The 14,660-nt window shown below is 41.2% G+C and overlaps 1 protein-coding gene across 5 annotated transcripts in view; it reads right to left on the bottom strand.

Annotated features, from left to right (window-relative positions):
* Positions 1-41: 41 nt before the first annotated feature.
* Positions 42-14,660, bottom strand: part of dennd5a (DENN/MADD domain containing 5A) — a 29,463-nt gene continuing 14,844 nt past the window's right edge. For 2 of the 5 annotated variants that reach the window (XM_056412336.1, XM_056412337.1), the window contains 19 exons: positions 14,103-14,414; positions 12,563-12,778; positions 12,237-12,471; positions 10,905-11,055; positions 10,707-10,800; positions 10,390-10,494; positions 9,215-9,346; positions 8,645-8,797; positions 8,445-8,532; positions 8,273-8,360; positions 5,531-5,659; positions 4,924-5,045; positions 4,687-4,832; positions 4,063-4,181; positions 3,786-3,967; positions 3,457-3,539; positions 2,619-2,742; positions 2,359-2,527; positions 42-1,535 (listed from right to left, as the gene is read on the bottom strand). In XM_056412336.1, the coding sequence (XP_056268311.1) occupies positions 1,352-1,535; positions 2,359-2,527; positions 2,619-2,742; positions 3,457-3,539; positions 3,786-3,967; positions 4,063-4,181; positions 4,687-4,832; positions 4,924-5,045; positions 5,531-5,659; positions 8,273-8,360; positions 8,445-8,532; positions 8,645-8,797; positions 9,215-9,346; positions 10,390-10,494; positions 10,707-10,800; positions 10,905-11,055; positions 12,237-12,471; positions 12,563-12,778; positions 14,103-14,414 (2,832 nt within the window). In that variant the 3' untranslated portion in view covers positions 42-1,351. The other 3 variants (XM_056412338.1, XM_056412339.1, XM_056412340.1) reach the window with 2 other exon arrangements.

Raw genomic sequence — 14,660 nt, 5'->3', positions numbered from 1 at the left:
ATACGTATATTAATGAAAATTGGTCGACTAATACAATTAAATTCACTTTAACGCATCACATACGCTTTATTCTTTATATATTTGTACACTGCTGCTCACTTAGTAAACACTACATTACACAGCTATGTTATTAAATGTACAACCGCATTGGAAAACAAAAATATATTCTCCCAAGATGCTCATGTGTGGGTCTCACACAGACGAATACAACAGTCATTCCAGACGTTAGCACAGAAAAGAATTCCTTCACATATTAAATCTTTTCTTCTGCACAGTAAAGTTCAAAGTATGTAACAGAGTAGGGCCCAGTAACACCTCAATACCATAAGTTTGTATGGGTTGATTTTTTATGTTGCGGATATTGCATAGCAAGAAACCATGACGGCAAAATCAGGAGCAGAAAAACGCTGTCCTTTTTGTTCCTCACATGGGAAGAAGCAGATCACCCATAATCACAAGGAGTCAGCACAGTTCATCACTTTTAATCAGAGAAGAGGGATGTAGTGTAAGGGCTGCGATCATGGTCGGGGAAAGGGCCGGTTGAAGGTATTTACATGAGGGCTTTCATTGTAATCCACTTTACAAAGAAAGCTGAATCAAGCATATCTTGGAAGACTTGTGTCTGGAACACAAGCCACAAACATGGGGTATTTTCCTTTATCCAAATGAATATACTGTCCATCACTGAATACAGGGTGAAGCCACAGTCCTATTAACGTGCAAACAAGTTAATGTTCTCTGCTGAGGGTATACCATTAAAAAAGATCTGCACACTAGTGCATTTCTCTGAGAGGCCCACATGTAACGGCTGTTTTATGTCGATGTATATGAATCATTCTCCAAACCACGAACCCCCCCCGTCATACACATACTTATAAAGCATACTTCTACATCATTTGCTTTAAGCTCTGCGTAATGACATTGGAATCTGAGTTGACAACAGAGCAAGCAACTTGACTGATTTAACAAAATAATACTGTTTTTCTCTGAAAATATATTAACAGTTTTTAAATATAGCCATTGTCAGCAGTTTACGAGAACAATGAAAATATTTAGCTTTCAATAAAACATTATTCCACAAGTAGGTCATCGTCAGTAATGAGAAAATGATGGTTCATAATAGAAAACATATTTTTAACATCTAATGGCAACATCATCGAGGATAAAAATAACATTTTGAAAGGCTCATTGCACTTAATATATGGCAAATGTAACAGTAGCTTTAATATAAGCCAGAAAATGTCCTTTGTTCAAGTCTTTTCCTGCATATAAAAGGTTACGTTATTCTTTTTAGTGGTCCCCACTGAAAACCATCCTGGACAGGTACAACTGGTGGGAAGTTGATCTGGTTTTAGATACCAACACCTTTGACAAGCGACGCCTCCAGGGTGATGTTGAACTCTTGCAGAGTCTGAAGCACTCGAATTAGAGAGTTTACCAAAGATTGGTCCTTCATCAGTGCGACGTCTTCGTACATCTGAGTGGTGATTGGGCAGTCTGCGAGCAGAGCAATCCAGTGATGCAGCAAATGGTCCCTGAGAAAAGAAGACACACGTGGCATAAGCTAAAAGTCTATCTCCGGTATTTTTCAACCTGTATGTTTTGGTGTCTTACTGACTAACAGGGACAACAGTTTCTGAAATTGGTCCGGCGCCAAACGAGAGCGTTATATAGAAACTTTTCCCAAGCTGCAATGCAATCCTATTGGGGCAAGGATACGTCTGCTACGATTGTAGCCCTGTTTTCTCACGAGGTGAGGTTGTCAGACACTAATAATAACAATCTGAGCCTGTCAGCGGCTGGAATGAGCACTTATAATAAACATAGTAAACGTTGCTCATTTTACGATTGCAGCATTATTCCTTAAAACAATTAAAAGTTTGGCCTAAAAAAAAAAAGACAAATAATTAATCTCGAAAAGGATAACACTGCATTGCTACGCAGTTCAATCAGAGAAACATCCATCCTTCAGCAGGGAGGAAGAGCTAAAGGACACCAATAAAATACATGATACTTTAAGAATCCTCAAAGGAGAGATCATTTTCACTCGACTCTTTGAAGGTCAGCATGAAGGTTCAGATTACGAGCAGAGCATCTACAACCTTTCAGACTGATGGATTGATTTGTATCCGTGGGGCGTAAGTTTGATTTATAGTTGCGAGTTAAGGGTTATGACATAGATACAAAGACTGACGCGTCTAAACTCACTTTTCCAACCGGCTACCTAAAAGTCAGCCAGTCTTAAGTTTGCTATCGAGGGGAATGTCACCCAAATACTAATACTACTCTTCCATGAACATATGTTTAAAATGTTAATTTAATCTAAATGTGTGTCATTAATGAGAGAGGCTGGCCCACCTTGCACCCAGACAGACGAGCATCTGGAACTTCCCGTCCTTGCCGATGTTTCTGGACGTGTTGTTGATGGCGCGCGTGAAGCGGCAGAAGTGGCGTATTCTGGTTTGCCAGTTTTCATCGGGAGTCACCTCCCGCTGCTCTGCACTTTCAAAGTATACTTGTGACTTTTCTGTTAAAGCAAAAATAAATGAATAAAAAAGGACAGTTAACAATTTAGAGGCCTCAAGTAGTATGAGGGATTAATGATATCAAGTGTTTACCCAAGAAGTCCCAGATGAAGATATTCTTGAAGAGTCGGGGTGATTTGAAACCATGCAGGAAAACCTGCTCCAGAGCCCAGACAAGGCCGTACTCTCCACAAAGAAGGAGGGTCAGACTGCCTCTCTATGCAGAGCAAAAACAACAAGAAAAAGCATGCAGTTAGAAACGATTATAAGGTTGTTTGCTTAAAATTCCAATTAAAAAAAGCATTTTTCGAGTCACTTAATCACTTCTCAAGTCCAGTTATGGTCATTGACATAACGACTTTAACAACAGCCTCCCTCTATTGTTCTCTCAGAGATGGAATAAAGTCTGACTACGCAATTAATAACATGTAAAACCTATAATCAACAGATAAGTTACAATAGGCATCTTCTTTTAATTATACTAACTACCCTAGTGCTTTAATATTTAATAATAATTATTGTTGGTACTTTATATTAGCTCCATTATGACAGAAAGAAAAGTATATTAAATATATATATACCAACTAGAGGTTGTCTATAATGTGTTTTATGATGACCCTGATGAAGACCACAAGCTGAAACACCGTGGTCTAAACAGTGATGTTGTTCTATATGACCCCTTCAGATCAATTCCCTTCTCCATGCACCTTGGAAGTAGGTGATGTTCTGCCACAAAACCCTCAGTATGCTTCTACAACCTCTGAAAACCAGGAAGAATTCTCCTCTGATATGCTTTAACAATGTAGATTACACCACATAGCCCGCAGTCACTGAGAGGCTTGGGGACCAACAGAGCAGAAAGCTGCGTTTCTTCATTTGTGATGAATAATAGAAGGACATGTCGGGGCCCGTCTAGACTGATGTCTCTCACCTCCTTCTCTGGCTTGTGGAAGTGCTTCACGATCCCATTGATGGCCTCTCCGACTCCCTCCTGGATCTGACCTGTGTTTAACTCTGGGCAAGAAGGAAAAAACAAACAAAGATGCTGTGAGACAATACAAGCACACAAAAGGAGAATATATATATATATATATATTATAAAAATAAGTAAAAACTGGAAACATTGTTGTCCTATGCTTCTAAGATCGAGTTGAATCTCAATTTGGATACACGTCTTATCCCACAGCTAGCATAAAAACAAACAGCATTATCATTAGGAGTTGGTATTGTGACTTATGGTTGTGAAGTTGAGAAACTTACTTGGTTTGCTGTTTGGTGAAATGGTAACAAACCGCCTCATCATCCCAGGGGACTGCTGCATCGGAGGAGTGCGGCACATCCTTTCATCATTCTCTGAGCTGGGGGTCATCAGCTCTCCCACCAGGATCCTCTCCAGACTGCCGTCATCCACGCCCTTCCCCAACCACCTGCCACACGGAAACCTGCACAACAAACACGTTTTATTCAGCATATTTTGAGAATGGTGTGATCCAACAAATATTACAGGAAGTGAATTTCTCTCAAAAGACACGCTTACTTGTAAGTGTGCCCCGTGATCTCATTTCGGACCACAACACATTCCACAAGCCACTTTGCGTAGAGCCCCGTGTTATCATGACCCATCTGCACTGTGGTGAGCTTTCCCAGGTTCTGGCACTGAGAGAGAGAGAAGCACCCAAACAAGACATCTTATTCACAATCACAAGACATTAGCTCAAAATAATAATGGACAATTCTGGTTTATCACAACTAAGTCCCATTTTTATAGTTTGGGGTTTGATTGTTACAGGAAGAGGAACAGTCAAATGATCATACAGGCTTTTCACCAATTTACTAAACTTATTTGGAAGATAAAACAATGGCAAATAGTAAAATAATTCCCGAAACTGTCCATATTAAACATCCAGTACAGTTTACAGACCAACGTCTACGATCAGCTTTGACCTGTTGTACGTGTCAGTGGTTAAGCTGTTTAAATAGTTGGCTTATCAACAACTTGGCTGATCCCTCGTGTTTCTGGCTTAGTTAAGACTTCATAGTAGTAATATCACTGTGTATTCTGATCATAGCAGTAATTATGTGGGATACACTGCAATAATCACCAAGATAAATGATAAGTAAAACCAGTGGAGTTATCTTTGGTCTCAGAAATAGCACCAACCTCAAAAGTGATCTCCAGAGTGTTTCTGGGGACCTGCAGGACTCCGGTCTCTGCCAGCTCACCAGATACACATACCCAAGGGTTGGCTGTGAACATGGACCCACCCAGCTTCTTACTGGAAACGACCACCACGTGGTAGGGGATCACTGGGAGACAGAGGAGAGAGAAATGTCATCAGAAAAACGCGTAGTTGATTGACAGCGTCGTTGTGTTGTTTGGCATCACAATAACACTCACTGATGGTCGTGAAGACGTTGGTGAAACAGAAGTAGTCCACAGCATTAAAGGACAGGAGGTGGTAGAGAAACTGCTCCTTCTCATCATCACAGCGGAGGAAGGCGTATCGCTTGTACAGTTTTCTAAAAGGACGATTGTTTGATAAAAGTGTAAAAATCAATCTTAAAAAATATTTTTAAAATACTAAAGTTTCCCCAAAGAAAAACTTTCTTCAACACTGTCAGCATCATGACAGATGATACATCTTAATGGATACAAAAGTGGATACTCTTCGTTATAAAGTAGAACAAATGACATTTAAGGTCACAAAGGCAGACAGAAATCCCCCTGACCCAGTTCACCCGTCAGATATCAATTATGAACAAAGCTGTACATTATTTATGCTTGCGGTGGACTATAGTAAGATGCTTTGCAATTTCAAAAGGTGCTAATGTATTATTAATGGTTGATCACTCGTCATCTTTATTTCATACGACATAGACATTCCTCCACAAACACAGAAAGAAGGTCAGGATAAGAACATTTAAGCGGTGGGTACAGACATTCAGAGATCTGGTTGATACTTAAACTCTAAATGAAAGCAGAGTTTGACTTTAGTTCAGCTCACTTTGTGAGCTCGTGCTCTGAGAGCAGCTGCTTCAGGTGTCTGGAGAGCAGCTTCTTCTCCATGGAGAGGCGGACCCAGGCTCTGGCTTTGCCCACATCGGTCTTGATCTCACTGATGTTCTGAATGTGTCTGCGAATAAAAAGACAGATCGAGAGGTCAGACAAAGGTCGTTGATCATACATAAATACAAAGATCATTTTTGTCACGTAGACATTACAGTAGGATGCATCTTGTGTGTGCTTTTCACCGCAATACATTTAGTAATATAAACACGGGGCCAATACATGTCTTCTCCTGTGAGAAAACGTGTCTAGTAGAGACATTGCTTACAAACAATTAAGAAGATCATAAAATGCATAATTTAGCGAGACAATAAAGAATGTGGTTGACACATATTCATGCAGTTTATGGTTTAGTTCTGACAAGAGCATGAACGCTAATTTAAGTATCAGTACGTCAGTCAAGTACTTGAGGTTGCTCTTTCATTTGGCTTCTCAGTGGAGCAACCGTGGTCTCATGAACACATTAAGACAAGTCATTTAAGTCTTTGGTCTAAACTGATGACCGGCAAATGGTCAAGGGGGGCATCCACAATGCATTGCATTCAATCCATAAGAAGTCTATAAAATGAAAAGTGCTGTCATAACATTTCTTGTTTTGTCCAAACAGTATTCAAATACCACCCCCCCTCCTCCTCCCCTCCCCCAAAGTACAGATAAAAGCAATACATCCTCACATTTAAACAGCAGCAACCAGAGCAAGTTTGGCAATTTTGACTGATAAATAATCATTTGATAAAAAAAGATAATGTTGGCACTACACATGTTATTCCAAAGCTCCGACTTGTAGATATACGATGTATCCTTGGTCAAAGAAACAGCTCATGTACGACCACAAACATGGTGCCATGTCACCGCTCCCTGATGTCCAGTCACATTCCCTTCCACTCCACCTGTGCCAAACGCGTCGTCTGCTAAGAGCTCTTCATGTCTCCTCCTCCACCTCCCCTCCCCCACCGTCTCCACTCTCACACAAGTAACCCAGTTTTCTCTGCTCGTTATCTCCATGGCAACAGAGAAAAATATCTATTTACCTAGAAAAGACCCCAAAAAATAGTAAAACAGACGAGAGGCCGTTGTTCGTCTCGGATGGACATAAAAATGTGAGCAATTGTAAAATTAACTCATTATTTTTAGTGACATATTTAACTGCCTGTTCAGACAATACGATACATTATTAAACCTTATAAAGGGAAGCTCATGGTTACTCTTTCAACAGAGATTATTTACAATAAGTGTATTCGTATGAGTATGGAGGAGGGTCAACCTTCAGTGTTTAAGCGCTGAGCTGACCCCTCTATTTCTCAGACTGATGGGGGGTCTGGTAATTAGGCTGGAAGTAACGTGTTGTTACACAGACTCACTCTCCGCCTCCTCCCAGCAATACAAGCCCCAACTCCTCAACTGGGTATGGTAGATAACGTGAGGACACACGCAAACACACACAGGTGTTTTAGCATGCAGGTGAGCTGCTGGAGCTCTCAGGGGTGTTGAAAGGCGTGTTTTATGAATATCTATTATGGTAGAGTAGAGAATTTGGAGAAAACTGGGGCACCAGGTTGGCCTAAGGGTCTAAGATGGTGGGTTGGTGTAATTGGTCAGTTCATGTCTGGCTGGGGACCATTGCTGCACGTCATCCTCCCTCTCTTTCCCCTCATTTCCAACTCTCACTGTCTAATATCTCATACAGACAAAAATAAGATTAAAAGGGGACAGAGGTTTTTTATATCACGGCACCACGAGTATGGACATAAATGTTAGAGAATAAATAATAAAATGTATTATTATAATAAATCAAGCTCATAATACATATGGCAAGATGTTCAATGCAGTCGTCAGACAAAAAATAAAATAAAATCTGAGAAGCAAAAGCAGAAATTTACACAGAATCACTTACTACCCTTTTTTTTTTTTTAAAGAACCAAAGTAAGAGAAGCAATATCTGCATACAATGTGATATTTTAAAAGTCTGTACTATCGTTTATAATGTATTTCTTGAATGCTTGTGGCCTTGAATGTTAGTTACTAATATTAATGTTGCTGTAGTTTAAATGTGTCCAGTTACCAAGATAGGCTCATTATTTTAATTGTGTTCTTGAATTTTCAAACTTTTACAGTTCGACTTGCTTCTGAAGATTATTCTGCATTAGACTTATTTACTTTACTACATGACATTTAATTAAGTAGATACAAATCTGGAAAAAATAAAAAGTACCAATATATATATATGTGTATATATTACTAACCATTATAACTATAAAACATAAGATTTTAATCATGTTTTAATCACTAAACCAAAACAGACAAACTTTGTTTTATAATATTTGTCCCGCAGACAAACTGCAGTCTGGTTTTGATTGCTGTTGAATTGCCTCCTCTGTATGTGTGGAGGAACTTAAAGCAACTCGTGATAAAACAGTTGTTTTTCTCCCTGATTTCATTGGGCTTACTTAAATTATGATTAATTTGACGCCATGAACGGAGACTCCACTATCAATCCAATATAGAAAACTCCATACGGTTCTTGTTTGATATTTAACCACAAGGAGGCAGTCTTGTTCAACAAATGCTTTTGTAAATCAGTTTTGAGAATACTGGATGAAATCAGTTTTGAGACTTCATCCTTCATCCTTTATCGAGTACCTCATAAACTCACAACTAAATAACCCGTAGTCCTTCTCACCTCATGTCCTGTATCAGGGAGACCTGCAGAGGTGGCATTGCTGATCCGCCACCATCAGATTTGCGTCTTTCTGCATCATGAATGAAACCTGGTGTGGGAAAAAAAACAATGTATAATTGCAGACACTTATTTGTTCATTACATTTTGTTCATGAGTTGATTTCAGCCTTTACCTGGAGGTCCCAAACAACCTGGAGTTGCATTTGTCTTCTCTTTGCTCTCCTGGTAGTGCAGCAGGTGGGCCCACAAGGCAGATTTACCCTAAAAACATTCATTCGTGTCATTAATTGTGCTGAAAACACACTGCAGTTCCACCAGCTGTCAAGGATCAATCACGTGAAATGACAACTCCGCTGATGTTGTTCTTCCTGACCTGTTTGACCTGCAGCCCGTGACTCCAGATCCTCTCTAGGAGGTCACAGAGGCTCGCAATAAGAGTGTTCTCTTCAACACCTGTGATGCTGACCTCTCCATGACCCAACTCCACGGCCTCCCGACCCATCTTCTCTACGAGCATACGCTTGGTCTGCAAGGAGAGACGCGCACTGTTTAAGTTCTGCTGACAATGACATCAAGCTAATAATATTGGATTATTTTTGCAAACTTTAGACTGACAAATTCAGATTTTCATTTTTGTGCAGTGGAAAAAATAGCTTGAGTGAATCAAATCGGTTATCCTTTGTGATTACACTATGTTCTGCTTAATGTTAACACAATACAGACTTTAGAAAGTTGGTCGTGACGCCAATAGAAGAGATTCTCTGCTAAATTATTTGCACTGCTGTCGTCATTCATAATTGCTTTGTGTAACATATCTTTAAGCATGAGTGCTGAAAGAAAAGAAAAGTGATGAATCTGATTTTTTCAACTGAAATAATGCAGCAGACATCCCAGCAACAAGAGTTAAACTAAATCCCTACCCACAGCACAGACATACACAAACCTTGTTCCTGCATTCCTTTAGCAGTCCTTCAACAAATTTCCAGTTGGTCTGAGCGATGACAGAAGGTGACAGGTTGGACAACTTGGGCTGTCTGATGGTTGTACCCAGGTTCCTGGCTTCCTGGATGTACTTCTAGTGAAAGACAGAGAGAGTTCAGTCAGCCAACCACAAAAGGAAACAGAGCTGCACTCTGTCAGAGAAAGCAACTCAGCTTACTAGTACGTCATTACTAGCGACGGTTATTACAGAGGAACCAGGATTACTGGAATAACTAACAGCTAAATATTGAATAAAGATGATCACAATACAACTATTCAGGTCTAAAATAAAACATGTTAATCATCTAGAAAACAAATGTATACAATATATTGTACTTTCTTTTATATGAAAGTGACATGGACCATCTCTCTCATTCCCTTCCCCCTATCCACAGACACCTGTGGTTGTTTTCTCCCCAGGACCCTTCAAGGATATCTCCATGGCAACGACCATCTTGCGGTCTGGGAACTTTGTCTGTTGTGGACTGGGGGAGGACGACACACCAAGGCCACTCACACACAACTTCAACACACTGAAATGCACTCACTCCCCCACCCCATCCCACGCCTTTGCCTGCTTTGCCCCCCCAGGGTGACAGGACGGGGTCTGTGTCCGTCGCCGTGATGGCTGACGGACCGGGCTGGCTGCTTGTCGGTGCTGGTTACCTTCTGCCCCCAATGGCGGGGCTATCGCCCAGTCTTTGGCTTATCTCCCCTCCCCCCCTTCCTACTCGTTGCAAGTCATGTCTAAGATGTATGTGCTTATGTGCAATGGTGTTTTTGTTTCTCCTGCTCCCACACTGTACCCCTCTAGGGGCATAGTCGGGGGGTTGCTTTTTCTTTTTCTCGCCTCTCTTCCCTCATGTTATGCTATAATCTTCATCCACCCTTTAGAGTGGCGCCGCGGACGGCGCCTCGGTGTCTTGGTGCGCGATTCTTGCACCTTCCGCCAAAGAAAGTTCCTCGTTTGTTTGTGAAAACATTCTTTGGCAATAAACCTGTTTCTGATTCTGATTCTGAAATAAAGCTCAGTTAGTGGTGGTGAAGGAAGCAGAGGGAGGTAAAGATCACATGGGTGGAGAGGTTTGTGTGGCCCCAGTGTGAAAGCTAAAGGCCTCGCAAACAACCGACACATACCACATCCACAGTCACCGACTTTAGACAGGGCTTGAAGGACTGCGAGAGCCAGTAGTAGTCAAGAAACAGCAGGAGCTGCCGCTCCGGAAACAAACACTCTACATGCTGAGAGTCATGTGAGCGTGAGTGCAAGAGAGGCAGAGAAAGGAGAAAGTGAGCAGAAGTGTGAGAGGGAGGTGGGAGAGCACACAAGATGGTGAGAGCAAAGTCAAAATAAAGCAAACAGGTCATGCAAAATGAACAAAGACAACAGAGCTCAGGCGGTCAATCTGTATGAATATGAGCCGAGAGAAGAAGGCAGTGTGGTGACCCCTCACCTCTCTCTGGTCGTTGTCTAAATAAAGGTGCTCAGCGTGCTGCTTCTGTCGATCCCTCCTCCTCCACTGGGCGGGAGCACTCCTCTTGGCCCACCTGAAACACAACACAGGCGTCAAGCTCAGGTTTAATATAGTGAATATTAAATGACTACAAATGACAAAACTGTTTTTGATGCGACAGTCATGGGAACTATTCACTTGTTGCTGATTGGCCCAGTGGAGAGCACATCGGACTGCAGGCGGGGGAAGAAGCCCTGCTCGTAGCGTCCCTGACCGATCTTCATGTCCAGCAGGTGGGGGTGCAGGGCGGTGTGGTCGATCTTTATGACTCTCATCTCGATGGCTCTCTCTGCAGAAAGGGACGCGATTACAGGATGCATCTTGCTCATCTTGTTCATTTACTTAAAATCATAGCGCTTCCATCCTCAAGACGCAAGTGATTAAGAGTCCTTTGGACACTAAGATGTTTTGGTTTAGGGACAAAGTCTGAATATTAGAAAGTTACAATTCATGAGATCATATGGTAATGAATTCTGCACGTTGTCGAGGCATCTACTCAAACAATTAATCATTTAGGATTGGAGAGGGAAAATTTAAGGATGATTAATAGGGAACCAAATTACCAAAATGTCCCATAGTCAGAAACTAAGTAATTATCCTTTTTCATCTTCTCACCAATCATCCAAATATGATTCTCATATTTTCTTTTTTAAGAAACCAGGATAACTATTAGGAAGCGTTTCTAATGACTCTTTTAACAAACGACTGACAATACAAGAAAGAGAATTTCCTTTCAAACAACCACAGAACCAAAAGAAAAATAAAGGCTCAGAATAGAAGTGTTCTTTTTCTTTAGAGACACCCAATGTTTTCAGCTTTGGACAGTGATTTTCTGGTGCCTGATTAACCCACCCACACATGACTGGTGTCAACAAAAGCACCCATTAGTTTAGAGAAATGAAATAGAACTTGTACAATGTACAAAATGTACAAAATATGCGCTCAAGATGAAATACGTGTCACCAAAATGGATAGAATCCAAAATTTGACATCGCCAGAAGCTGAGATTTACAGCTAGAAAGATTTAATTCCTTTAAAAAAAATTGTTTTTTCCCCATTCACCTGCATGCTGCAAGTTGCAGATTTGTGATAACTCGATGTAAGCAGGATGGTAATTACCGTCTTGTTTGGAGTCAGTTTACTGAATAGATAAAATCACCAAGTCTGTCAGAAGTTCACACCTTTAAATTAACTCATGACCACACTCAAATAATAATGGGACTTTTAAGGTCTTCGATTTTAAAAAATAAAGGCAACCAATTCTGACACTCGCTTACAGTTCACAACTTTAAATTAAAAACGTTTTGGTCATAATTGACCTTGTGTAAAGCTTACAGAGAAACACTAAAGATTTTACTTTTTTACTGTCTCAAGGTATGATACTATAGTGAAACTATACATGTTCAAACTAGAAACAATCACAGAGTTTTCCTCAGGTAAAGAAGTGTTGAGGCTTTTCTTTTTCCTTACCTGCTTCTTCGATGTTTGTACATTTCTGGTACAGAGAGGTGCGCAGTGTGGGCATGCGGACGTTCAGCATGCGAACCTTATCCACACGGTAGTCAAACACCCTCAGCGTGTGCTCCTTCTCCTCATCATCATGACAGAGGATCTTACTATCGATGAAGGAGGCAAACATCTGCGTCTCCAAGAAACGTGACAGGAAGGGCAGGTAGGGCTCTGGCTGGTCAGACAGGAAGGAGGCCTGCACACACAAAATAAAAGGGTTGAATTTAATGTCATACTAATACCCATCACTATGTTATGCTATTAACACACTATACATTTCACTTTACCTTGTCAAAGTTCTGCATCTGGTCTCGATTGGTGAACCAGGACTCTTTGTCCTGGTTCGGCTGGATCACAAACACCTCGTAGTCTGCAAACATCTGAGTGAATCGGTTGGCAAAGACCTCGCGCACATGGATGTTGATCTGGTGCATCTTCAGCTCTTCTTCGTCACACTGAACCCGCATGTCCTTATTGCTGCTGGCATCCTCTCTCACCTCGAGCTGATGTGCATGAGCGTCCGTGAACACACACAGGGAGATATAGCAAAATACAGAAAGGATAGGAAACAAGAAAAGGTGTGTAAGACAGGCGTCAGCTGAAGGAAAGAAGCAGAACAGGTTATCTCGCCTGGCTGTTACCACAGGCTGCCGATGAAGCAGCAGGGTTGTGGGAAAGGAAGTCATCTGTTTTGATTCATTGACCCAAAGCAAACTGACTACTTTTTAGCATGTCAGTGGGTCAGCTGGACAGATACCAGCACAAAGGGGCTACAATGACAGAGAGCGGTACCTCTGGGTTCACGTGCAACTGTAAAACAAAGCCGCAATCTAAATGACCCAATAATCTCTTCAATCACTGCTTTGTTCCCATACATTCAGCAGTGAGTTGAGATAAGATTACTTCTAAGGGAGGTCTGACCTCATAGCTGGGAAGGGAAAATATACACAGACGATGAGCTAATCCGTTCATGGAAAGCAATGCTGGTCACTAGTGCATAAGATGATTAGGATGCACATGTAGAAACTTTCTCCAATTAGCAGCTTATTCCTCATCTGTCAGTCTTCCGAGAAAGTAGTTCATCGTTTATAAGACACTCGAGTGAAATGAAACGACAGGGTTTCTGTCATCTAAGCTGCGAGGCATCCAGCAGCAGCCTTTCAAAGGGCAGCTGCTGGATGTTTTCAAATGGCCTCTTGGATGGATAGCAAAACATCTTCCAGACCCTCCTGTGTTAGCTCCCTGTTGTATTCACATAATGCTCGAAACACTGACGGGAGGACAGATACTGCGCTATCTCAATACAATTACCTTGGAGAAAGTATACATATTAAATCCATAATTACTCAAATATGATGAGGATCTACGTACATTCACAATTAAACAACGTAACAAATCTGGCTTCTTTTTAAATGTATATTATTTTCTGAAAAACATCAAATTCAATCAACATCCACCATGTCGCAGAGAAGGGCTCCTCCTGTTGTTCATTGTCCCTTACTGCAATGATGATGGTAGTAACCTTATGCTACAATAAATGTTTCTATCTTTTCAATTCATGTAGCAATAATGATTATCATGCCATCGCTACATTATTTATAGGCTGGCAAATTAGAGCTGAACATTTCTGAGAAAAAATTAAATGAAAATGCAACGGAGCTGCTGAATAAAAGGATAACAAAATTATATTTGCAAGGCTGATTTTACATTTAATTATTTGACGATGATTTCAATATTAGTTTTAAAGATTGAGTTCCAGGCACAACCAGGTCTAATTCTATATTTGTGCAGCCCCCTTCTAATTCATGAGATGACATCATTTCTCACCTTCTCCAGGCTGACACCCGTCCTCTTGACCAAAGCCTGCAGTCTGGCAATAGTTTTATTCTCCCTCAGCAGGTAGGAGTTGACAGGGGAGGCCAGGTTGCCATTGCGCTTGTCAGAGACCATGTCAACAGATCGGAAGCTCCGGTACTTGATCTGGCTGTCAGTGGAGTGAATGTTCCCCTCTGGAGACATGCCAAAAGACATGAGTACCTCAGAGATCTCCTGAATGAACTCGAGTTTATTGGGAAACTGGGGCAGCTCCTCTGGCAGTTCGATGAAGTGGTTGTCAATGTCCACGAAACACAAATTAGCCTGGAAAAAGAAAATGTATATATTGGGTTTAATGCACAAAAAACAGGTGTAACACTAACATTATTAGCGCCAATAGTCATGTAAGTCATACTGAGCTAATGCTAACAACAGGCTACAGTTCTTGCACACGTCTCTGTGTGTGAAATGTGAACCAAAGACACTTGTTCCGAATGAGAAAACTGATGACTGTGCTTAGAGATGCAGCCACAGGAGGAATAAATATAAAAACTGTCCACCGTGGCTTCT

This window comes from Pseudoliparis swirei, chromosome 4, assembly GCF_029220125.1.
Source record: "Pseudoliparis swirei isolate HS2019 ecotype Mariana Trench chromosome 4, NWPU_hadal_v1, whole genome shotgun sequence".
NCBI lineage: Eukaryota > Metazoa > Chordata > Actinopteri > Perciformes > Liparidae > Pseudoliparis > Pseudoliparis swirei.
The sequence above is the reverse complement of the archived record's forward strand: the minus strand, read 5'-3'. Positions and strand labels throughout refer to the sequence as shown.